Raw genomic sequence first — 23,662 nt, 5'->3', positions numbered from 1 at the left:
ATGTTGCCAACTATTAGATATTCTCAATACCGATCAACTCAGCTTTTGTCCATCTCACCACGAGCTTAGTAGTACAGCCTGAAGACTCTCAGCCCACGACCATTTCCTCAATCAACCTGTCAACGTTGTTATGTCCATGTTCCGCCTTATTAATTCCCAGCCTAATTGAAAATGTCGACCGTGTTGGAAGTTCACTCAGCTTAGGACCCGTCATGTCATAGCGAAAGCTCCAGTCGACACCGTGTTCAATGTTTGGTCCACGTTCACAATGCATTACATACACATTACAGTAGCCATCCCGTGTCTGTTGGTTTTGGCATTGCTTTGAAACGCTACATACGTGTCGTGCATTGAAACGATGTCAGTCTGCTTTGCACAATTCCCCAAGTGCAGCCATATCCACATCCATCTTGCACTGATGCGAGTAGCATAGCATCGGTACACGTGCGTCTTCGAGCTTCGATAAACAGTCAAGCGTACAGCCTATACAGAAGTAGCAGCAGAGCAGCGTCCGAATACTAGGAGGCCATCTAATCCGGAGAGGCTTGGGCTATCAACGTCGTTAGTCTGCAACCCAAGAGTCCATGTGAGCCCCACTACAGCTTCACGACCCAGACTACTAGGTTATAGCTCCGAGTCATCCATGCCCAGGGAATCTCGTGCAGCCGGCGCACTTAAACCGTATTCGCTGGAGCTCATGTGAAACCGACGCACGAGTTATCAGCCTCCCTGCCTCTCCTCTCGTCTACGGATCCGTACAGTATGTAGACCATCTGGAATTTGTGGAGGCCTGTGTATAGCATTGTGGTCCGTGCGAGGGCGGACAGATGACATGATAAGTGCCTCGGATAAGACAATCATTGGAGGTAACCGTGCTGCGACAAACTGCTTGCTCGCTCTGGAATTGTGTATAAGGGTTGACTAGGGTTAACACGGAACAGCATAACCTATACCTGGCAGCACAATCATAGTCACCGTCACCGTCGCAGTCGCAGTCGCAGTCGCAGTCACTCACTCACACATCTAGCCGGCCCTTTTAAGGTTTATCTTGGAGGAGGGATTTGGATTCGTCATGGCTCGCTGAGCTCCTGTTGAGTTATTAACTTAGAGCCGCAGCCAAGCATGTGCATGTACATGTACATTCCCGCCGGCCCTTCCGATTGACACCTTTCCCACGTTGCTGGGCTGGCCTGTAGTAACTTATCGCTGCATGAGGGGGAAGATCGGCCACGCTGAACTCCGGTCTGTCATCCCAACTCTCAGGCACAACTCTCCTTCATTTCATGCAATGGCTCCCACGGTTCCAGAAACAATTGAATAATACATAACCGGATCTCCTCCCCAGGTCCCTTCACCATGCCCGTCACCGACACAGGGTTCGGTTCCAACAATCCTTTCCGCCGAACCACGGTCAAGGACCCCTCGTCAACAGCCATAACATCCAGCGGACCCACGTCTGTCTCTACCTCTACCTCTACCTCTACATCTACATCCACCCCTACGCCCGCGTCCACTTTCCCCAGCTCCGGTTCCATCTTCTTCGACGGTGCCTCTGCATCGACATCTATATCTGCCTCTGCCTCACCCTTGAGCTCTGCCTACCGACCGCCCCCGCCTTTCACGACATTCAGGTCCGCCGGCCCCGATGCTGGCGAGAGCGGGCGTCGGGTGGACGAGACACCAGCACCCTCCAGGCCGAAGAAGATCATAAAGAAAGTGCGCGTGCAATCGCCGCCGCCATCATCGCCCGAGGATGCCACTCCCGTCGGGAGATACCCGCCGGATGATTACAGCGACAACAGCAGTACCGATGAGAGGGAGACCGTGGAACACATCGACCCTTTCAATAGCGGTCCGATTAGACCCGAAAAGAAACATAATGCCGTCGACGGCGACCCTTGGCCTTCTCTTCCACCTGCGAATCCATTCTCCAAGACACTGCAGGACCTGGAACAGAGTGCACATGAACAAGAAGGCCAGGCACCAGCGGGAGGGAAAACAGCGCTCGATGTCGATTCGTTCAAAAGGTTACTTTTGACGGGTTATGCCAACATGCCTGGCCCAGGAGGCGCCACAGCTACAGCGAGCAGCCTGAGCTTGGGATCTCAGCAGGCTACAGTTCCAGACGGCGCAAGTAACACGGATGCTAGCTCTGTATCAAAGCAATCTATATACGATCCTGCACAGGATACGCCCAGAACGTCGCATGAGATCTCCGAGGCCGATGAGTCGACCGTTGCTCCAGCCTCTCCTCTGGCCAATGTGCAACCTGCGTCGGGCCGCAAGCCGCCACCGCCTCCCAGTTCCAGGCACGGGAAACTTATCAAGATGGAGCTTGGAGCTAACAATAAAGTCAAGAAGGGACCGCCTCCAGCCATCTCTGTCGACACGTCATCTCCTACCACGGCCCCAAATCGGAAGTCTAGCACCCAATCACTCTCGCAGTCTTCACCGCCGTCAAGCTCCGATATCAACAAACCGTTGCCTCCACCTCCGTTGCGTGCTTCAGGCGAGGAAGATGTGGACTCGCCCTTCGACCGAGAGGCTGCAGGGAAGTTGCCAGAGGCTTTCTTAGACCATACAACAACAACAAGTCCACAACCTCTGGCTTCACCGGCCGGAACGACTCGTCCTCGCTCAGGGTCCCAGACGAGCACACTTACTACCTCGAGTGCGCATCGGAAGCCCGCTGCTCCTCCTCCCCGGCGTCAAGGCCACGGTAGGACAGACAGCAAGCCGCCGTCTATTCTGTCAGATAAGGCTGAAGATGACCAACCTAGAAGCTCTCTCGAATCGACTCGGTCCCGAGCCAGCAGTCTCCAGGTGAATGCTGGCCCAGACAAGCACCAAGCTGCTCCAGCACCACCGCCACCAAGACGGCCGAACCATACACGGCAGGGCAGTACGCTTGCGAGCCCATCTACTACAGGCACCACTTACGTTTCCAGTCCGGTAATAAGTGACGACAGCAGGCCACCAAGCGCGTTGGGTTTTAACCCCATGGCGCACCAGAACCTAGGAGCAGCGGGCGCTGCGACGCATAGCAGGGACGTTCTACCAAAGCTGTCACCTCCTCCACCACCCCCAGCTCGCCATTCTAGTGTGAGAAGACCATCGGGTAACAGTGTCGAAACTACCTCATCGCGCAAGGTGAGCCGCGAAAAAGAAGGTGCCGTGGCCAAACCTCCACCACCGCCGCCAAGGGCAAGAGGGAGTAGCAAACCGACTCTTGGTGCCGCAGATGTGCTTGGCGCAACTGGGCGACCAAGGACTGGAAGTGAAGTAGGCAGATTGGACGAGGATACTGCTGCTACAGGCGAAGAGCTCACTCGAGTTGATTCGGCAGCAGGAGATGATATAATGGAACAACTAAAAGCACTGCAACAAGAGGTCGAGGCAGCCAGGAAGGTCTCTGGCAGTGGCTGAATGGGGATTCTGAGCTGCATTGCAGCAATGCAACTTGACATGTATCAAGATCGCAAGAAACGATATGCCCATGGTAACTGACATTGACCGCACAACCGTTGAAAGGTTGCACCGATGTCAGTACTATGCCACACAACAGGAGCGCAGATCCAAATTCCTAACACAGAGGCGCGACCAGGTATGCCAGCAGAACAAATTGGGGCTTGTACAGTAATGGCTGATGTTGGCGCATATTGGTGGACTTGAAACGGCTTGCAATGATGGAACGACACTTTCTCGTGAATAGACAATTCCTAAAGACCGCAAACTACGCTCTATTGCATCGTGCATACTTCGGGAAGTTGACTTACTGGGCATTTCATTATTAATCTGTGACCAGAAATGAAACAATTGACTAAAGGACTATGTAGCATGGTCTCGGCGATGGGCTTATTGATGGTCAACTCACCTAAAGGGGGTTGTGATGAGCCTTGGAAGTACTGTAACCAAAGTGTCGCCTTGGTGCATCGCGAAGTTGGGTGTACTTATTTTCCAGTGTCGATATAGAGCATGCGTCCATCGAAGCTCGATAGTATGGGGATGCAACAAGACAAGACTCCGAGTCGAACTGATTGAAAAACAACGACCTTTGACAAAGTCAAGATCTAGGTATCATATCTACAGCACTATTGATCGCAGGCTTTAATCCCATTGTCATGCCACAACTAAGAAACATGCTCTTGACACATTCTATGTCCTCGACCGGTAACTCGACTACAACGATAAAGGGAAATCAGCATAGATAAAGCCGTCCTTGTCTTCATTGCGACATGTTACTGGGTATAAAATGCGCTGAAAATACTGGTCCAACATTCGAACGACAGTATCAGCCGACCAGTTCCTATTACCAAAAACAAATCGCAAAGTCACATATACAACACAGACGCTGAGCGTTCGAACCCTTCCAAAGACTAAACTCTCTTCTTGAATTCTCATGCAAATCAAGACTTTCAAGATCGGTCGCAGCATAGTCGGAAAGATCCCTTATCTGGACGAGCCAATGAATCCAAGCCGTTCCGTCAGGGACTCGTCCCCGAGGGGTGCCCGAGCTGTTCGTGCTGAGCCAGGCATTTCGCCTCGCGCAAGATCCACCTCGCCCTTTCAGGCGGGCTTGGTACCGTTCCCAGGATCTCAAGCCGTGGCGGATAGTGCTGTTGAGCAGTACCGAGCACCAGCCGTTGGGCCGCCACGGACGACGCGGGCTCAGCTGCATCGTCAGGAGGAGATGCCGCGAAGGCAGCGAACCAGGTCATCGCGGGCATCTTCCTCCAGTAGCAATAGTAGTGGTAGTAGTTCAAGCAGCAGCAGAAGCAGCAGCAGCAGCAGCAGCAGCAGCAGCAATAGAAGCAGCAGGGGTCCTTCGCACGCGGGTGGTGCTTGCATCCCCCCACGCCACGCCCTGGATATTGAATCCCTCATGCAGAGCCTCGACGAGCTGTGGCTCCCGGACCCGGCGGTTAGCATCGACGACGACCACGAGTGTGTGCCCGCCTACGACGACCGGGAGAACTGCTTCAAGGACCCCAAGGTCACCTTCCTCATCGACCGGCCCCAGAACATCACCTGCTGCCTGTGCTACGAGACCAAGCTGCAGATGAAGCCGTCGGCGGACTCCCCGAGGAGCGACGCCGACACCGTCATCCTGCCCTGCTCGCACGCCTTCTGCCGCGGCTGCCTGGACCGGTGGGTTGAGGACCACCAGTCGTGCCCGTCGTGCCGCCTGCGGCTCGTCCGCGACTGCGGGCACGCCATAGAGCCGCGGGTCATTGCCCGCGACACCATCATGGCGCTCCCGCCCGTGCTGGACACCACCGTCGACCAGGGTCGCCACATCTCCAGGCGCTGCTGGACCTGCCGGGTTCGCGACCAGGCCGGCAACTTCGCGCGTGTCGTGAAGCGGTACCGCAGGTGTCGCCGGGAGCTGGCCAAGTGCGCAGCCGCGGGAGACGACGACGGTGATGATGGTGGGAGAGCGCAGGAGGCGAAGGCGGCCTACGATAAGGCGAAGAAGGACTTTGGACAGTTTTCCAAGAATACTACTTACGAGAACAGCATGTTTGTCCACAGCTATTGGTAAGTAGGATTTTTTTGTGTGTATGGCGGGGTGAAGAAATAGATCTCCATGACTGGATGAGCTTCGTTTGTTTATTGTTTACTTGTTGAAATAAGATTAATTTCGATCAGCCAGCGGTGATTTCAAGATTTATTGACCTGATAGCAATTGTCTGTCTCATGGAAGGGACAAGAAATGGTCACAATTGAATTCAAAATGCGCATTGATATGCCCAATCTGCAGCTCAACCACACAATTTTCTAAAATTTGTACTACTGGATACTGTCAGGGGTGTAACAATTGAGGCACTATATACAATCCCACTATTTGATGTTCCTCGGACATGACGAGCACCGAGCTGCCCCATACATCTGAGATGCAGTGACCGGTCGCGTTGAAGCGCACAGAATACGACATTTAACCAGTGTAAGTGCAAATGACCTCGGATGTGCCCGAGGTGGAGCATGAAGTCAGGACCACGTTGCTCTGCTTGATGTCCAAGATGGTGGATCCGCTGACGCCGACTGTACCACTGCTGGTAGTGGCCGAAGCGCCTAAGGGCTCGTTAGCAATCATTATTCGTCTAATTTCTTGTTCTATTCTGCTTTCTTGGATGTTATGGAGATGTTGACGTACCAGTGAATGTGACAGTGTCGAAGTCAGCAAAGGGGACGAGGGAATTTCCGGACGAGAAATCCTCGACGATCCACTCGGCGTTGGTCTCGCAAAGGGCGTCGGTCTGGGCAGTGAAAGTGTGGGTGACACTCTTGCCAGTCGTGACGTTCTTGATGGTAGCACTGCCCGCCTTGGTAGAGGTGGCAGTGACCGTCATGGTGACGGTGTCACCGGCGCTGATGGTAATGCCAGAGAAGGTGTAGGCGTAGTCGGGGTACCACTCATACCAGGCATCGAAGGAGACCGAGCTGCCCTCAACGTAGAAGTCGACACCAGTCTGCAGGATCGAGGTCTGACAAGTGTCGCCGTCGATTCCGACCCAGGCGCTAGCTGCGTACTCGGTGCGAGAGCTGCCGCCAGAGGGGGTCGAAGGGGTGGGGACAACGATGGTTCCCGTGACGGACTTGACGCCCGTGGTGATCAAGACGGCACCGGCCCAGTTGGTCGAGTACTCGACGTGGGCGGTCTCGTTGCCAATGTCAAGGCCCTCGACGATACTGTCATCAGCCTTGATACGGGGCAGACTTGTTCGATCAAGAGCACGCTTGGCCTTGCGCTCAGCAGCACGTTGGCGGCGCTGCTCAGTGAAGCGAGCACCAAGCACGGCCTCGGCGGCGAGAAGAGTACCAAAAACGGTGGCGAACTTCATGGTGGCTGTTGAGCGGCTTTGAGCTAATAGTCGAAGCAAAGGTTACGAGATTGACTTTGTCAGAAGATGATGAGGTGGACTGTATCTGGGAATGACACTGACAGACAGAAGAGATATGAGCCTCCTTTATACTTCAGACCTATAGTGGCTCAGACAGGGATAACTGTGATATATCAGACCATTATAGAACCAAGCCATCACGAATTCGAGGCTCAAGGACCGTTCCATGGTTCTAGATCTTTCCTCGAATCAAGATCTTGCATCAAGAAGCGATGCCAAGCACCTTCCTGATCTACAACAACGAGCATGGTCAAGTGAGCTGGGGCTGTCCATGTGAGGTACGTTTGTTATCATTCCTAGGATCGGAATGCATTCTGCATTGTTTTTGCTCGTGGTGCTCTGGGAGTTGAAGATGTTCCGAACCTTGAAGTTAGGGGACACGATTGTGAGGAATGCTAGAAGAAACTATGTCTGCATTCTGCGCTGCCCAATCGTAGCGCCTCGTCTGAATGACAACAATGCCCTATACTAGGGTCTAAATGTAAAGACTGACCGGGGGTTCACTCAAGGGTGGGATCTGCATGCGATAAGGGTGGCTTTGCTTACGCGTCACTCATGCTGCAAAGTAACGCCACAGCCGCTGGTGCGTATACAGCCAATAGGCCTGAAGTGTATGATCGCGGGGTGCCTCGTGAATTAGTTCTCATGCTTATCAGGTACCTTGGTGGCATGTTGGAAATGCCGTCGAGGACGAAGAGTGCATGCCCAGACCTGGGCAGGGGGGCTTAAGTAGCATGCGGCATGCGGTTTGTGTGCAGCCAAGCAACACCCGGGCTCTAGAAAAATAACCATAGTGTTGCTGATGACCAGCCAAGAGAGCCAAGCTGTGGAGAGGGTATTGGCATCAGTTGAAATAAGCTTTTAAGCTCCGCTGAGTGGCTGCGCAGTTGCTACAATCTCTATAGCTAATTGCATCTTTATGGTTAAATGTTGACATTATCCGACACGCGTCGGGAACAAGATCTGCGCCATTTCTCTTCCTGATGCTTAGCAACGCAAAACCCCTCATTCATTGTAGAAGTCTTTGGAGTTTGTAGGGTGACATCGACTCTTGTTGGTGTATTCTACAGTAGTGATATACCGGGGCGGGATTGGGTTTGGTTGAAGACCCATGAGTGCGATATGAACCTGTGATAACATGTCGCCACGATGCCGATCTTTCCATGCGGACACGAAATGTTGCAAGCCTTTCAGGGACTCGCAACATCCCTATTACACAATCAAGGTGGATATAGTGTAACGCTTTGGCCTATCGACCTGTTCGCTAATGTGGGACCGGTAGTGAGTGCTACGCTGGTGGGCGGCTCCTTGTCAATGAGAAGGAAGACCTGGTCCTCGACATGAGCAGAAGCCAGGAAGGGAGCCGGGCCCACATCCCTTAACGTGGGGAAGCCATCGGCCGAATCGGGAAGGTGTTCAAGCAATCTGCAACGGCACCTGATTGGATTCGATATGAATGTTTCGGAGCCGCGGCCATCGGAGCACTTCGCTTTATTGTCGTGATGAATGATAAAGAGCATGGACAGCATCCTACAAGGTACCATGTTGCTGTGTTGGCTCAAGACACTACGTAATGGGGACTGCGAGCGATAAGAACTCCACGCACTATATAGTGAAAACAATTCTGCATGCAGATTTCATCCACCAATGAATAGTATTCGGAGAATGTGGGCGAGAGTTGTAACGCCGTTTCAAAGCTTGTTTGTGGCTACATTTTTGCAAAGGCATGTCAGCGGCTATCGCTCTACACTTCGTCTGATAGGATCCCTGTAACCAGCTTTGACAAAACTGACGGGCTCCGAGGTGACTATATTACCACTGAGTAGTGAGCTTAGTCATGTAGAAGTCGAACACCTGTTGCTCAGTACCACACAGCTTAAAAACATTTAGTCATCCTATGTACTAGTGAAGGCAGGCATAAACGACCCAAAGTCAGTTGCATAGCCAGTTTTAGCATCGTTGTTTTCATTTCGCAATCCAACCTGGCGATTCTCGCAGTGCCCCAGCCTAGAGCGCAAGAACAACGCGATCATGCCAGGAACTGCAGATCTAGCTCAGGTGAATCAGTCGGCATTTTGCCAAGCCCTGCCAGAGGTACCTGCATGCGTGAACAACCTTTAGCATATGTAAATCCAGATGATCATGCATTATCTAAAGATATTTTCACGATGATTGGCTTCCCTTGCATCGGGATGGAGTCGAACAATGAGCTATAGTGTTTGATTTCGGGACACGGATAGGACTGATAGCAGAGGGGTCTCGGTTATATCCGCGGATATTTCATCGGCTCGTATATACGTGACAGCAATCTTGGCCCAATAACGACTTTAGTACGTTGGAACTCTATCCATCCATTCGCATGGCACTTTCCTGTTCATGGCAGGCCACGCGGCTGCCGCCTCTGACATTCCATTGGGTCCCATACCAGAACTTAGGGGAACTGATTCCGTCTCATGTTATCGGTCGTCTCTCTGCTTAGACCGAGAAGAGGAAAATGGCAGAGGCAAAAACTGGTGCGCCATGACGACACCGCTTCGATTAACCTTAGTTTCATGTTCCTTGGTGATCCGGCCCTTGTCCGTTATTTGGCATCGACTTTCATACCCGCTCGGTGGTTAACTTTATGGTCCATACCACCACTTTCGTCGGTAGATGACCTCTTTTTTCCATCATGCCATATTGTAATGACGGCTCATAAGGCGGCAGTATTCGATGCGACGGACCATTCATGGGGATCATCCAGTCTTCGCAACAGTAAGGGATCCATCATTTCATGCCCCGTAGCAAACACATTGCGTGCAATGGAAATCGCGGTTCACCAAATTCCTACTCATAGAGAGACAGCGGTCCAGTCTTTAGGGGAGTAGTAGAATAAGATCTGGCTACAGCATGGATCAGAGAACTGACAATTCTTCGGTAAGCTCTTGTGATGGAGTACCAGAGGCGTACGACACGAGGTCATTTATCATGACTGCCAGAACCCGTCGAAGAGCTGCATCAAAGCACGCAGAAAATCGTCTGCTTATCGGTGTCGATTACGCATTTGTCGAAATACCTGCTAACATTGTCACCATGGCGGAAGGGCAACGATTGAGGAGTAATTTCCTGTTGGTGCGTGTTAATGTTTACTGGGACATGCGGGTCGAAATATGTATATCCTTTACGGCTAAACATTGTCCATCGTCACGACTGAGCAATCGATCAGCCTGAAGAGTTTGATAAGGCCCATGGCACTTGACCCTTCTCTCAAAATGCTTGAAGTTTCCGGGCGGAAAGTTTCTGACTGTTCGTCAATGGGGGGATGTTCTTCGGTGGCAGCAAGGAGCGCTCCGGGAGAGTCTTGTGGATGCCAACAAACTCGGTTCCAGGACAGCCCCCATGAAGAATCTTGCAATCCGCGACAATGTGATAGCAGACCTACCAAAATGATTCCGAGCTTCACATCGTTTACAATACAATCGAACGCTCCTCAATCTGTCTCTATGATTGTGACAGCGAGGATGAACTACCACAACTTGTGCAATTCTGGCGTTCATCATGGTGATGATCAAAAGGAGGAGACGGAAGCTATGGACCTGTTCGCGCACCGTAAACGCTCGCTGAAAGAGTACGTGATATCGGATAAATGTCTTGTCAACTTGGCAACATTAGAGAACCATTAACTTTCGGATGGCGTTATGTGCGCGCGTTCGTCTTGTCACAGCGGGAATCGCGTCGCGTGCCTCAGTTTTCAGCTCAGGGCTGGGTTAGCAGGTAGGTGCTTGGGTTTCTACGCATACCTAGACTAGTGGACCCCCTCGTACACTAAGCCGAAGTTGGAATCGCGCAAATAAACCCCCTGGCTTTCTCGGATCTGGGATCGATCCTTTTTCATGGCCGGCGGCGCGCCTAGGACTTTCCCTTGGAATACGTCGCGACATGGATGTCTACCCGTCTTTTCGTTTATTGTATCGTCGTTTTTCCGCGAGCAATCATGCCCTCAAAACACACATATCTTGAATTAGTTTCAAGGCACAAATGGCAGGCTCAAGACAATTTCACTCCAAGACACGAAATGTGCGTATAGTCGCGGCGAACCTCACTACTATGGCTCCTCATATTGACGGGTTACAAGGGCTGCGGTCAGTGTAAGAAGAGGCGGGTGAAGGTAAGCATGAGTTCGGTTTCATGCTGTTGACATTGAAATAACCTCATTCAGTGCAACCTTGAGCCACCCGTCTGCGCTAATTGTCGGAGACGTGGCGAAGAGTGCGACTATAGTCCAGGCAATGTCACACTCTCGAAAGAGTCCCGAAGTCACGTGAAATGCTTGTTGCTTGTAGGCTCCGTGTCAATTGCGGCCGGTAATCCTCGGATGCAGAGAAGAAGGGCCATGCGGGATCGACTATATGGCTTGCCTCTAAGCCTCTCGGAGCCCGCAAACCCAGCTCGATGCATGTTATCATGGGTTTTGGATGAGGTCTGGCTACTACCTTGTGCAACTGTTGGGGAAGAAGCCATGTGGAGGACGACTCTCCAAACGCAGGCCGCTCGGTATGCATATCTCGAGCGCGGTGCTTCGAGCCTCTGGACTCTCTACCAGTCACTTCAAGTTGGACCATCCTCATCAGCCTTACGAGCCGACGCATGCCGTTATAACCTGGAAGCGTCAGAAATCTTCCGAAAATCCTATCACACAGTTACTGAGCAGAATTGGTTGGCCTTTCTGTTGTTTGGTGTCCTCGTGGTCATATTTCAGCTTGCCATAGCTCAGGCTGATCCCGATGTTGCACAGGGTCATATGGAGGTCTTCCAGGTCCTTCGCAGTACATCTAAAATAGCACAAACTGTGACGCCATATTTTAGACGTAGCCCCCTGAAGAAATTTGTCGACGATCGCCATATCTTGTACCAGCCTATCATGGACAAGGAGGTATGGAGGAGAGTCAGTGGCCTCGATGGAATTGGACTTGCTGAAGATACTTTGGAGGATGCCGAAGCATGTCGCCAAGCCATTGCACATCTTAAAGCCTGGGTACAGGAGACTGATGGTCATCCTCGCTCGTGGGCACATTTCTTTAGATGGCCTGGCGCAGTATCCGACCATTTCACTAACATGCTTTTCGGGGGTCATCAGCGAGCCCTGGTCATTTTCGTTTACTGGTGCGCTATCATGCACCAGTCCCCGAAGCGTTGGTTTATGGACGGTTGGGCAAGCCGCAGCGCGCATCTGGCTATTGATTTGATGAGCACTGCTGACGATCATCTCTTGGAGTGGCCTCGTAGCGTACTGTCGTCAGGTCCTTTCGGATATTTTGCTCTACTTGAACGGCTGAACACCACTACCTTGAAAGAGCCTGGGCTCGTCGTTGGCAGATAGCAGAGAGCCCGCCTCCGTATGTCGTGAATCAGTAGTGAACATGATGTCACAGTCTGACATTCTCGTCTCAAGATGGGCATTGCCTACTGATGGGCCCATGACACGTATGGTGATCATTAGTAGGCCTATTGATGGTATGTGGTGCTGCGGCTGAGGAATAGATCTATTCTCTGTACCACTGAAGGCTACCTGAGTGGTCGCCGCAGGTGGGTACCTGGGGCATCCATTACATGCTGTATGTGACGTAGGTAACGGCCCGACCGGCGACCCAACATGCTCTGTTCGAGGGGTGAAATTGGTTGTTACCAGAGATTGCTGGTAATGGTCTAAGAATAGAACAACTGGCAAGTGTAAATCTGAGTGTCAGGTGTGAAACCAACAGCTGTTGTCATCAAACACAATCGAGTTGAGGTCATTGCTTCGACCTAGATAGGCCGGTAGTACAAGAGAAATGATCGCCACGTCTGAGGCAGTCCAAAACTAATATTGGACCTTGAAATTCTGTTTCATGTAAAATACCCTAGAATATAGTCTTATGATAGTGAATCTGAAATTAACCACAAGGTGTCAATTGTGGTTTATTCATGGCCGACAATGGCTGAAATATAATACCAGAATTACTTGTTTGATTGATTCTGCAAAAACAAAAAATTATGTTGGAGGTTTCCTATCACGATACAAAGTTTGCCGTGCCGGTGATTGTTCAGATCTAATTGCTATGAGTATTACGTCCAACATATGGGTAGGGTCGCCTACAATTTTCCACCCATAACGATCTGCCAAATGAATAGTAGCTGAGGAAAGGATCAATAAGTGCCTTCACAGGTCGCAAGGTGTCTACTCCCCTGAGTTCCACACCCCGACCACATCAGATCCGGATGTTCTCAGGCAATCTAATATCATGCCAAACCTAGATTGACCTGAGTTTTAACAAATTGACAAAAAATTGTTTTCAAAGCTGAAATTTGCAAGGAAGTTGCTCGATCACGTGATCCCCTCTCATTTGCGTTCCTAAGGCGTGACCCACATCGCGACCTCACCCAAGCCTCAACCGCTTGGGAACGGACTGCGCTCAGCGACCGCATCACCCGCCATCGCCCTTCCTAGACTACAATCGGAGCATTTGTGGAATCACGTCAAGATGGACCGCAAGAAAGAGCAAGATACGCTCTTGGGTAAGCCGGCCCCTAGCTCGGCCCTCTCCGCTGTCCATCATCCTTCCACCCTTGCCTATCACCAACCATGAGCCCCTAGCGTCCATGGACACAAACACACCTCAAGGCACGACATGACTGATCCAGTTGTCCCGCAGATCGCCACAACAAGGCCATGGCCGCAATCCTGCGGCGCTTCCTCAACATGACCAAAGCCGCCACGGCGCCCATACCCAAGGAGGGCGCGTTGGACAACGAGGCTCTGAACCAGATGAGGATGGAGACGGAGACAAACGCATTAGTACAGCCCCCCCCCCCCCCCCCCCCCCCCCCCCCCCCCCCCCCCCCCCCATCATCCTTCCTGTTCCTTCCCTTCCCATTTCCTGCGGTTATTCATTCTCATGGCTGGCCGCAGCAAACGCTAACAAAAAAGCATAGATCACAGAGATCCAGAACCTCCTCGTGATAACGCGGGAGATCAAGGCGCTCTGGATCAAGGGCCCGCTGCGCAAGCCCGGGGAGGATGCCGCGCAGCAGGCGGAGCTGGACGCCAAGGCGCTGCGGGTGCAGGAGTTGTACAACGCGCTCATGGCGCAGCGCACCGAGGGCCAGAGGAGGGACGCGGAGGCCAGGGCGAGGGGACAGCAGGGCCAGACGGCATGAGATTGGGAGAAGCCAACGAGTTGGACGCCGCGGGGATTGATACTGCGGTGATGAGAAGTAAAAAGCTCGCGAGTCCGTATTAATGCGCGATCGGTCAGTGAGTGAGTACAATCGTGTTGCTATGCTGGAGTTGATTTTACGGCGTTCGGGAACCATGGCACGGAAAAGGTCACGAGGCGCATTGACTAATTTACTGATACCCATGCCTTTTTAGAAGGGCCGTGAATAAAGAATATACGATGACTGTAGGGTGTATTGCACTTTTTTAATTCACCATATGCATGGCGCAACTATCGGGTGGTCGGTGCCATTCATTCACGACAACCTACAGAGCCTCAGAGTCTCACAGATTGGCAAAGTCGTCCTCTATTCTTCCCCGCCGTCCGCAGCTTCGTCTTCGTCACCAAGCTCCTCTTTCAGGCTTTGAGGCATGTCATCAGCCTGTCCGACGCGCTGATGCGCGGCAGCGATACCACCAGCTGTTACCCAGAGGAAGTAATCCGACTTGAAATTGTCGATCTGGTGGAAGAAAGTATGGAACCTATATGGTGTTAGCTGGTCACATTTTATATGCCTTCGTAGGATATGCTTACGAGTTTTCCTTCTCCTCTAAATCGTAAATGCGCTGGTAAATGAAATCGTCCTTGAACTTCTGAATCTCCTTTTCGTAGTTTGCAAAGTCGATGGCGGGCTTCTCTAAGTTACCTACAGCCCTCTGATTGTAGTTGTCGAAAACAGGACGTTCCAACAACAAACCCAGACTCGGCGCCTTGGGGATGGCTATCCTGTCATTGCCATAGCTCTGTGCCATGCGCTCAATATCTGTTGCACACCGAGTGACAAGCACGGCCATTCCCATCATTTTGCGGATTTGGTGCATCATGAAAGACTGGCCGTGAACCTTGATGGACAACCATTGCGTATCGTTTATCTGGATTGGCTCAGGATTGACAACGAAAGACCTGATAGTTCGCTTTGCGGACGGATCAGAAGCATTCTTGAGAACAGTATAGTTGTGGAAGTTATTCGTGCCCAGATACTGATTTAGGGCCTCTTGGAGCTGATTGAGGCGTTCAGGAGAGACGCGATAGCGGCGCTTTGCTGCTACGTAGGCGGCCTTGATCTGCTTCAAAGCAACGTCAACGGGGTTCGGTTGCTTCGGCTCTTGTGGCTTGTCGGTAGGCTGTGGCTCCGTTGGTGTCTCCTCTGATGTGCTCATCACAACGTCTGCAGTTTCAGTAGTCGCGGGGGCTTCTGCCGAGGCGGCTTCGGCAGAAGGAGCGTCCGCCGTGTCTTGGTCGACCGGCTCCTCTATCTTGGAGATCTTGCTGCCCTTGCTCTCCGTCTCAGCAGCATGGCGCTTCTTCAAGACGCGCTCGCGGACTGAAGGTTCCAAACCGTCGATGATGGGCTGGATCTCGTTCTTCTCGACATCCTCCCAGTAGCCCAAGACGTCAGACATCCGGGTGGCATATTCGTGCTCCTTCCCGTGCTCCTTCAACGACTCGAGGACGTTCTTGCCCAGAAAGCTTTCGGGGTGCGGGGGCAACAAGCAGTAACTTGGCATCAAGTACTCGTACCATCTCGAATCACAGGCCTGGTAGCAGCTGAATGAGTTGTTGGTTCTCTGGATGCCCCAAACTCTGATCTGGGGGGGCAAGGCATCGTTGATCTTCTGGACAATGTCTGGGTCCTCGATGATAAGCTTGAGGGACAAGACGTTACCGGCGGCGTGTACACCCTTGTCAGTTCTCGCGGTTCGCACGAGGCTCGATTTCCTGGGGTCGTCTGCGTTGACCTTGGAGATAGCGTTGGCAGTGACGAATGCGCCAAACAGATCTCCCTCAATGGTCTTTTCCTTGTGGTTGATCTGCAGGCCATGGTAACCAGTGCCAGCGTATCCAATCATGACGGCGACCTTGCGCTTCGGTCTGCGCTCTTCGGCGTCCTTTTCTTCCTTAGAGAACTGTATGCTCATGTAGCTCTGCCCATCCTCGCCTGTGCCAACGCGACGGCCACTCTCGTCTACCTTTTGGCGTTTTCGCTCTCGCCAATCAGTCGGGGCCTCGCGCTTGTCTCCTCGTCGGTCGCTGCGCCGTGCTGGGTTAGCTCGTATTGGTATTGGTATTGGCATTGGCATTGGTGGGTTGTGTGAAGTGGAGAGTATGAACTACTCGGTAGAGCCCATAGGTGCATATTCATGTGGCAATACTCACTTGGAATCCTTCTTGGAGAAGTCGTTCTTGCGGCCTCTCCCGCCTCTCCCGCCTCTGGTACCGCCGTTGCGTCCCCGGCCTCTGCCGCGACCGGAATCGAAGTCGCGCTTTCTGGGCTCGCGCTCGCTGTTCGAGGCAGTTGGTTCAGTGGTTGTGTTTGGAAGGCCCTTCGACTGTGCAGAAGCAGCAGGGGCGACTGGCTTTTCAGAGGGCACAGAATTTGAGTGGGATTCGGAAGCCATCTTGACAGTAATTGCATGCGCAACCGCATGTCCTCCTCTGCAATACTTGTACAGGAGAAGGGAAAGAAGAAGGAGGAGGAGGAGGAGGAGGGAAAAGAAAAAGGATGTCGCACGGAGCTTGAGTTTGAGTATGCAGCAGCACTGCAGAATACGTCCCACGTTCATTTAGTTAGTCTAGTCTAGCGGATTGCTGCGACTCGAGAATTTCCCCGCCAAAATTTTTATCTTATCGTCAATCGCGTCTGTGCGCGCATCATCTCTGGCAGTCTACTCCGTGCTGTACAGGTACAGTAGCACTTGCGGCAGCACCTACAATGGGCTTCTCGCTACAGTAGATTTCAGCACTCTTCCCGCGCCAAAACAGTAGGTTAAGTAAATATGCCAGTATCAACTCGTTACTCGTGGCTGGCGATATCATCTGGAAAATCCCATCCACTCACAGTCCATGCCATGGGCTAGGCTAGCAATTGGTGTCTTAAGACATCAGGCTCTCTCTCTGAAATACGGCTTCACGACCGCCTTTGCGATTCCCCATGCCTCATCAAAAGCCGTCAACAGCTCCTCCGGCAGTGGTCCTTTCTCCAGATTCACCAGGTTCTCATCCAGCTGTTGAGCACTGCTGGCCCCAATTATGATCGCGTCGCCCTTCTCCTTTGCCAGTACACCGTGATGGCTGATCCACCTCAGCGCCGCCTCCGCCGTGCTAATGCCCAGCTTCTCGGCAACGGGCCGCACCACGTCAAGCGCGTCAAAGTATGTCTCGTTCCAATACCTGCCCCGGTAATTTCTTCCCTGCGACCTGTCAGGGTCGAACCGACTGCCCTTCTCAAGGTCCGCCACCGCCGTGTCTCTCTGGTATCGATCCGTCAGAAATCCACCTGCCAAAGGATTGAAGGCGTAGAATGCGATCCCGTAATGCCGCAGACAGGGAAACAATTCCGGCTCCACACCACGATGAAGTGCGTTGTATACTCCCTGATAAACGTCCGGTCCCTTCCAGCCATTCTTGGCGCAGATCTCACTGATCTGCGCAACCTCCCATGCAGCGTAATTGCTGATGCCAAAGCGCTTGAAGTAGCCCTTCTTGTAGAGTTCGTTAACCTCGCGCAGCGTTTCCTCATACGGTACGGAATGATCCGGTGCATGGAGATACCACATATCTACCTTGTCGGTCTTGAGCGCCGCGAACGAGTCATTCAGACCGCGCCGCAGATCCTCTGGCGAGTGAGTGTACTTCAGGCTGCCGTTGAGCGGCGAGAGCTTCGTATCCAGAACGATGCCGCGCGATTGCCAGTCGAGTGCGCCGAGATACTCCTCAGTTGATCCGCCGGCATAAGTCCGCGCCGTGTCGACTTCGACATGTCCATGAGCCTGGAAGACGTCAAGGATCTTGCCAGCTTCATCTAGTGAATGAACTCGAGCCTGTTCAGCACCTGGAATAAGATCAGCAACGTACTCAATGGCAAAAGACTATGTGGACGATCAGCACCTTCTTTGCCCAATGTCATCGCTCCAAAGACTATCCGCTGTACCGACTTTGATTGCGCCATATTGATCGATGGTTAGAATGTAGTTAGTGATCAAGGAATACTGTTCAATTCTCTCTCTAAAGGTGGAGTTTGTGCCTATCTGAATTGGTTGTGTTGGTATCTAGCTGGATGCGAACGAAGTGAGGAGACGGTATCTATAGCGGCGTTGTGCGTATGTCCGATCAATCGCCGACCCGCGTTGACGTGACCCAGCATCGGAATGTCGACGCAGGTGATACGCTAAAACCACAAACTTCATGGCAGATCCTCCTCATACGTCGTACCAACTTCGTCAGAGAGGAGAGTTTGTATATCTCCGCCGCGCATAGTGGCGTCATGAGTGCTCGAAAACTTTGGTCTTTATTTTGCATCGCTATACAAACAGTCTAAACCCAAACAGTATAAATGCTCTGATCAAAGGTTGCAAGAACTAAAATAAAATCGATTACCAGTCGAGGATGATACGTTCTTCGCATGGTCTCAAACCGAGTAATTTATCATTCGTATACGTCTTGTTGCTCTTATAAGTACAAACTAGGTAACCATTTCACTGGGCTTCAAATGGGGTCGCTCGCGGCGTCCACTTCATACTCCACATTGTGACATTGCCCGTGAGCCCTTTGTTCCCTCGACCTAGATCAATTTCAGTCGTCTCAATCGTCTCAAACCCCATCTTTTCATAAAATCCTGCACCTTTGGGTGAGCCCTCTACCCACACCGGCACGCCCTCGGCTTCGGCGACAGCCAACATGGGCTCGACCAGAGCTCTCGCGAGCCCCCTGCGCTCGAAGGCAGGGTCAGTACATAGGAGAGCAAGAACTAACATACGATCAGTAAGTTTCGGGATCAAAATAACACAACTCTTTTCTTGGGGGGGGGGGGGGGGGGGGGTTGTTTGTAAGCCGAAAGGGGTTCGTCTCACGAATTAATTCCTCGACACCGTACTTCTGGTGCATCTCCTCCTCCTGCTGGATCACGAGCTCCAGGGCGTCTCTAGTCGCACCCTCCGGAGGGTCGATCTGCTCCACGATCTTCCTGGCCCTCTCCTGTGGTGACAATCCCTCAAGCTTATCCTTCGTCGCCTCCTCGACATCGACGACCTCCTCACCACCGCCCACGACAAGATTATCGGCGGCAGCAGCGGCCGCCGGAACTCCGCCAAGGCTCTCGAACCCCTTCGGCAGGACCCAGGTCGTCCACGCGGCGACCTTGCCAGAGGCCCTGTGGGTGATCTTGTAGTATCGCCGCCCGGGCTTGGTGAGATTCAGCGCCATGGTCCTCCGCTGGAAGACGCGCATGGCGCCAAGGTCGGGCGCCCACCAGTAGCGCTCCGCCGGGCTGCTGAAGGCGTTGTGGTGGCACGTTATTAGGCCGTCGATGTCGTCAGGGGTGATGGGGGAGAGTGCGAAATCCGGCGACAACGACTTGGGGGTGGGAAGCTCGGCGAGCATGGCGGGTGGAATGAATGGTGGGGTGGCGTCACTGGATGGCGTCGTATACTAGATTCCTTGGGGATCGAAGTCGGGTTGTGTTCTGTGCACGATAACTTCTGCTCATTGTTCTGGCGCCAAAATCGTTGTTGGTGTTGGGAACTCTTTTATATCCATTAGGCGCCGGCCCAGATCATTCGGTGGTGCACATCGGCGTCTGTAAACTCAGTTGCACAATAGTGGTGCAGTTGCAAAATGCCGTATATTGAATACGGAGTTCGGAGTCACAACGACTCTGACCCAAAATTGCTGGATCCGGAATTGACAGAAGTTAACACACCGTAAGCGATTACGTCCACTGTTTCGTTGGACTGGATAGGCAGCAACATAATCAGTTCTACATTGTGGGTTGCGCTGAGGTGTGGGGTCACGAGATCATGCCAGTCTGTACAAACACTATAAATGATTCGAATTTCTTTAATTAAGTCAGGGGTATTCTCAACCCGCGGACTACTTGACTTGCGGGGCTACCACACAACCTTTCGTTTGAACGTCCACGTGTCGCCAACGCGGCCACCGTATAATTATGAGCCTGGATGCCTAACCGCCTTCACCTAATAGGTATACCGGAAGCCTCGCTCGCGTATCTCCTGGAATCATGGGTCAGTTTAAAAATAAGAAAATTATATGAATGGCTTTGGGCTCGGAACTTACGTCTTCGTCGTGTTCCAGTTCCTTCTCACCCCTGTCTGCGGCACGGTTGTCGAAGAAGAACTTCGTGTCTACAAGCAGGACCAGGATGATGTTAAGCAAAGCGCACGCAATAGCTGCATATAGACCCGGCTTGTATCCAGTCGCGGCATCTTCAGCTCTACACTTGGAGTTAGTATTATTACCCAGCTGGAAATTTGTTATTCTGTCAAGTCCTTACCTGAACACCAAGCTACCAGCGATACCGCCAATACCTCCAAAGCCGACAAATGTCGCGCTGCAGAAGGCACGCTTCCATTGGCCCCTGATGTTGTTCGCTTGGTACGACAAAGCTGCGGGTACATTCGAGTTGGCACCAGCGGTGACGAGGAAGACACCAAAGTATCGGACCGACGGGTTCGGGTGCCAGCCCATGATCGGTGTACCGATCAGACACAGCAGCATATTGAAGATGATGATGGGTCCTCGTAGGTGGTACTTGTCGCCCGCCCACCCCGAGGCGAACATGATTATGCCTGCAAACGCGTAAGGTGGGGCGATGAGGCACTGCGAAGCCCCGATGGAGAAGCCCAAGTTCGTGTGGAGGATAATCGGAAGGAAGTAAGCCAACGCATAGGTGACGGTAGTAGTGTTGAAGAAGATCATTGCATAAGCCCTAGATGGAATCATGTTAAAGCCCGCCCGCCCAGCAACGATTCGAGGTGCAAGTCTCACCAGATTTTCCAGTCAAGGCCAGCCTTGACGAACTTTCCGATCTCGAACTTGGGCGTTTTCGCATCGCCGCGGTCGGCGTTGATCCGCTTAACGACCCAGGCTCGTTCTCTCTCATTAAGAAAGCCCCTGTTCGCCCGTTTGCCATCTGGGAAATCGACCAAAAGCCAATAACTGGCAATTGCAATCACGCAAGTGATAATGCCTTCCATGATGAAAATCCCTGGGGCACTCAATGTTAACCTTTGATGGTGTATATATCGGACAGTTGCACTCACATCGCCAGCCCGTCAAGCCTCCTAATCCGCTCATCTGCATAAGGCCGTATGCTAGGATACCAGCGAATGCAGAGGCGACACAGCCAATGACGTAGAAAAACGAATATCTCTTGCCCACCTCATCTTTGGATCGTTAGCACGTCACACCTCATCCTCGTGATCGAGCGCAGGCTTACATCTCGTGTACTATCCAGACGATATTAGCAGTCATCCTTGGCACTTGGCGCTGATGCGCAAATTACAGAACTTACCCAGGTAGAGAGAAGATAGACAACGCTGGGAAAGAATCCTGCTTCGAGGACACCCAGAACGCAACGTAACGCAGCCAGTTCCGAATAGTTCTTCACGAAACCAAAACCTATCATCACGGCTCCCCATAGCAGTGTGATGATCGACAAGTGGATACGGGGTCCGACCTTGCGTATGATGACTGTTGAAGGGGGCTGGAAGACAATGTACGTCACGAAGAAGACGAGGGTGACGATGGAGTACCGGTTATCAATAAGCTTGAGCTCTGTAACCATGCCGGCAATGTTGGCGGCCGAAAGATTAGTTCTGCCAAGGGTATTAGCAGCACTCCGTGACATCCTTGCTGGGAAACTTGTGCAAGAATGGGGCAAGAGTTCGCCCGAGATCGCTTACCTGTCCATCAACGATACGCAGTACATGACTCCTACGGTAGTGACGAGCCGGCGGTCGATACGTCGGATGATGCGCTTTTGTTCCTCGGGCGTGTACTCCGACTCCCAGGCATTGGTGGCCTCGGTGGCCGTCTTGGTGAGCTCGACCTCCGGGATATACTCCACGCCGGCTTTCTCGGGGTCGTGCGCCATGATTGTGTTATGAAGATAGTCTGAGATATGGTAAAATTGCCCAACGAACTCTTACCAACAACAGAGTTGCACAGGTCGGGGATCCCAACGAATTGACCGCGGTCAGCGTGGAATATATACGAAGATGACCGGCGTTAGCGTTCGACACGCTTGATTGCTTGGCAGTGTTACCCCAAGACCGCTGGATCCGCGAATCTGCATTGTTGCGGGTTCCCCCATCGCAGCAATTGACACATCTGGATTAGCATGTCAGGAATATTCCCTAACCCTTGCCTACGGTCGATCAACCAACAGCTGACCACGTTTTCAGCAGTCTTGGTCTTGGCCTCCTCAGCAGGTTGTAGAGTCTCCTCATTGACGAAGTTCCCCAAAAAAAATTTGGGATACCTCCTCCTAGCAAACATAACTATTTCACGATAACTTTCTCTCACAGCCGAGAAAATCTGCCGCGTCGGGTGCGGGGCGTTAGGTATAGTCTACCTTTGCGCTCGCTGAATCGCCCCTTTCCCTCAGTAGCAACCATAAGTAGGAATGGCACATCTTACTACCGGATTGCCATACGATGATGTCTCCGCGGTCCACTTAGCAGGATTGCCCCAGAATGGGTGGACCTGGGGTAGACGACGATGCGGGGGAATACTCTGGGCGCCATCTTTAGGAGAGTAGAATGCGGGGTGGTCTAGCCCGAGGGGGCATTCAGGGCCGTGGTGCCTCGGAAGGCGCGTAGAGAAGTGGTCATAACTCCTTCATGATGTTCTAAATGAACACGACTAGTAAGAGAGAATCTGTCGTACCCGGTAGCCGGTCAGGTCTCAACGTAGAAACCATTGGCCCATACCAAGACGCTATGTGGTGTGTGCGTGTGGGAAAGGTCATGCAGCCGGCGCAAAGCCTACGCAATCTAGATCTCCCCCAGACCTCCCCTCGCGCTTCCCAACCAGGCGGCACCTAACCTGCCAAAACACATCACTGGGACAAACCACACACCCCTTTCAAGGCTGTCAGAACCTAATTCAGACTTACCTCGGTGCGAATGCCTGGCCTGTCGAAGAAAGCATTGGCTATGCAAGCCACTTTGATGCACAAATGGGTTCGTGATGCTCTGGTCTTTGTTGTCGTAACTGTTCATTGGGCAACTGAGCCTGCGCCGAGACTATTGAACGAGAGATGTAAGATTAGCCTTACCATGTTGAGGTCGACTCGCGACTGTGCGTAGAGCCTCAAGTTACGCTATTTCGGCAACGACGACGAACCTCGGTCGTTTCCAGGCACCAGTTTTCGAAAGACTCAGACTTGTTGTGTCTCGCGATACCGAGAGGAATAAGGAGCGAGGTGCTGTCGAACAAACCACAGCCATATTGCGGAAGGACATTCTGAAACGCGAGCATGCTATGCGATGGCCACTGTAATGTGTTTCATTAGTCACCACACAATTCGAATGAGTCGCTCGGACCACGATCTGGTTGTAGTGCACTACTCGATAGCAACCAAATTATCTCGTAACTAGGATCAGATCAACACGATACGTTTCGTAAACACAGGAAAACTACCCAGGTACCAAGTCGGTACTTACCTAACAAATCGAACCGAGGTATTGAAGTAGATATAATGTTGGCATTTGCTTGGCCAAGCTT

At 52.2% G+C, this 23,662-nt stretch overlaps 9 protein-coding genes across 9 annotated transcripts; 4 read left to right on the top strand and 5 right to left on the bottom strand.

The window, feature by feature from the left end:
* Positions 1-1,356: 1,356 nt before the first annotated feature.
* Positions 1,357-3,426, top strand: BKA67DRAFT_658951 (uncharacterized protein; the record flags this gene model as incomplete). Its single annotated transcript, XM_046107371.1, has 1 exon — positions 1,357-3,426. One exon carries the CDS (start codon positions 1,357-1,359, stop codon positions 3,424-3,426), a length of 2,070 nt encoding a protein of 689 aa, XP_045958937.1.
* Positions 3,427-4,091: 665 nt separating this feature from the next.
* On the top strand, positions 4,092-5,838 carry BKA67DRAFT_677185 (uncharacterized protein). The gene has a single exon (XM_046108818.1). The coding sequence runs from the start codon at positions 4,400-4,402 to the stop codon at positions 5,540-5,542; it is 1,143 nt and encodes a 380-aa protein (XP_045958936.1). The 5' UTR covers positions 4,092-4,399; the 3' UTR covers positions 5,543-5,838.
* A 97-nt stretch (positions 5,839-5,935) lies between these two features.
* BKA67DRAFT_517735 (acid proteinase) lies at positions 5,936-6,842 on the bottom strand (the record flags this gene model as incomplete). Its single annotated transcript, XM_046097932.1, has 2 exons — positions 5,936-6,072; positions 6,155-6,842. 2 exons carry the CDS (start codon positions 6,840-6,842, stop codon positions 5,936-5,938), a joined length of 825 nt encoding a protein of 274 aa, XP_045958935.1.
* A 3,940-nt stretch (positions 6,843-10,782) lies between these two features.
* BKA67DRAFT_646361 (uncharacterized protein) lies at positions 10,783-12,583 on the top strand (the record flags this gene model as incomplete). The annotated part of the gene is made up of 5 exons (XM_046105909.1): positions 10,783-10,958; positions 11,017-11,049; positions 11,101-12,249; positions 12,314-12,395; positions 12,510-12,583. Exons 1-5 carry the CDS (start codon positions 10,920-10,922, stop codon positions 12,581-12,583), a joined length of 1,377 nt encoding a protein of 458 aa, XP_045958934.1. The 5' UTR covers positions 10,783-10,919.
* A 577-nt stretch (positions 12,584-13,160) lies between these two features.
* BKA67DRAFT_565909 (uncharacterized protein) lies at positions 13,161-14,320 on the top strand. Its single transcript, XM_046102840.1, has 3 exons — positions 13,161-13,436; positions 13,574-13,716; positions 13,854-14,320. Exons 1-3 carry the CDS (start codon positions 13,403-13,405, stop codon positions 14,076-14,078), a joined length of 402 nt encoding a protein of 133 aa, XP_045958933.1. The 5' UTR covers positions 13,161-13,402; the 3' UTR covers positions 14,079-14,320.
* Positions 14,321-16,626, bottom strand: BKA67DRAFT_565906 (pseudouridine synthase). The gene is made up of 3 exons (XM_046102839.1): positions 16,295-16,626; positions 14,672-16,168; positions 14,321-14,619 (listed from the first exon to the last, which is right to left on the bottom strand). Exons 1-3 carry the CDS (start codon positions 16,534-16,536, stop codon positions 14,445-14,447), a joined length of 1,914 nt encoding a protein of 637 aa, XP_045958932.1. The 5' UTR covers positions 16,537-16,626; the 3' UTR covers positions 14,321-14,444.
* On the bottom strand, positions 16,604-18,327 carry BKA67DRAFT_565905 (keto reductase). Its single transcript, XM_046102838.1, has 2 exons — positions 18,026-18,327; positions 16,604-17,969 (listed from the first exon to the last, which is right to left on the bottom strand). Exons 1-2 carry the CDS (start codon positions 18,084-18,086, stop codon positions 17,020-17,022), a joined length of 1,011 nt encoding a protein of 336 aa, XP_045958931.1. The 5' UTR covers positions 18,087-18,327; the 3' UTR covers positions 16,604-17,019.
* A 285-nt stretch (positions 18,328-18,612) lies between these two features.
* On the bottom strand, positions 18,613-19,516 carry BKA67DRAFT_535971 (uncharacterized protein; the record flags this gene model as incomplete). The annotated part of the gene is made up of 2 exons (XM_046100091.1): positions 18,613-18,884; positions 18,988-19,516. The coding sequence occupies 2 exons, from the start codon at positions 19,514-19,516 to the stop codon at positions 18,613-18,615; spliced, it is 801 nt and encodes a 266-aa protein (XP_045958930.1).
* Positions 19,517-20,109: 593 nt separating this feature from the next.
* On the bottom strand, positions 20,110-22,028 carry BKA67DRAFT_516616 (major facilitator superfamily domain-containing protein; the record flags this gene model as incomplete). Its single annotated transcript, XM_046097832.1, has 8 exons — positions 20,110-20,142; positions 20,210-20,366; positions 20,427-20,861; positions 20,921-21,140; positions 21,196-21,318; positions 21,372-21,381; positions 21,447-21,750; positions 21,838-22,028. The coding sequence occupies 8 exons, from the start codon at positions 22,026-22,028 to the stop codon at positions 20,110-20,112; spliced, it is 1,473 nt and encodes a 490-aa protein (XP_045958929.1).
* Positions 22,029-23,662: the final 1,634 nt, after the last annotated feature.

This window comes from Truncatella angustata, assembly GCF_020726525.1.
Source record: "Truncatella angustata strain MPI-SDFR-AT-0073 chromosome Unknown BKA67scaffold_4, whole genome shotgun sequence".
Taxonomy (NCBI): Eukaryota; Fungi; Ascomycota; class Sordariomycetes; order Amphisphaeriales; family Sporocadaceae; genus Truncatella; species Truncatella angustata.
The sequence above is the reverse complement of the archived record's forward strand: the minus strand, read 5'-3'. Positions and strand labels throughout refer to the sequence as shown.

What these genes read in the sequence shown, in the direction of transcription:
- BKA67DRAFT_677185 (XM_046108818.1), top strand. Translation starts at nt 4,400, where the DNA reads ATGCAAATCAAGACTTTCAAGATCGGTCGCAGCATAGTCGGAAAGATC.
- BKA67DRAFT_565905 (XM_046102838.1), bottom strand. Translation starts at nt 18,086, where the DNA reads ATGGCGCAATCAAAGTCGGTACAGCGGATAGTCTTTGGAGCGATGACA. An exon ending in GATGACATTGGGCAAAGAAG is followed by an intron (nt 17,970 to 18,025) that starts GTGCTGATCGTC and finishes ATCTTATTCCAG; the next exon opens with GTGCTGAACAGGCTCGAGTT.
- BKA67DRAFT_565909 (XM_046102840.1), top strand. Translation starts at nt 13,403, where the DNA reads ATGGACCGCAAGAAAGAGCAAGATACGCTCTTGG. An exon ending in AGAGCAAGATACGCTCTTGG is followed by an intron (nt 13,437 to 13,573) that starts GTAAGCCGGCCC and finishes GTTGTCCCGCAG; the next exon opens with ATCGCCACAACAAGGCCATG. An exon ending in AGACGGAGACAAACGCATTA is followed by an intron (nt 13,717 to 13,853) that starts GTACAGCCCCCC and finishes AAAAAAGCATAG; the next exon opens with ATCACAGAGATCCAGAACCT.
- BKA67DRAFT_565906 (XM_046102839.1), bottom strand. Translation starts at nt 16,536, where the DNA reads ATGGCTTCCGAATCCCACTCAAATTCTGTGCCCTCTGAAAAGCCAGTC. An exon ending in TTCTCCAAGAAGGATTCCAA is followed by an intron (nt 16,169 to 16,294) that starts GTGAGTATTGCC and finishes AGCACGGCGCAG; the next exon opens with CGACCGACGAGGAGACAAGC. An exon ending in TTAGAGGAGAAGGAAAACTC is followed by an intron (nt 14,620 to 14,671) that starts GTAAGCATATCC and finishes AACACCATATAG; the next exon opens with GTTCCATACTTTCTTCCACC.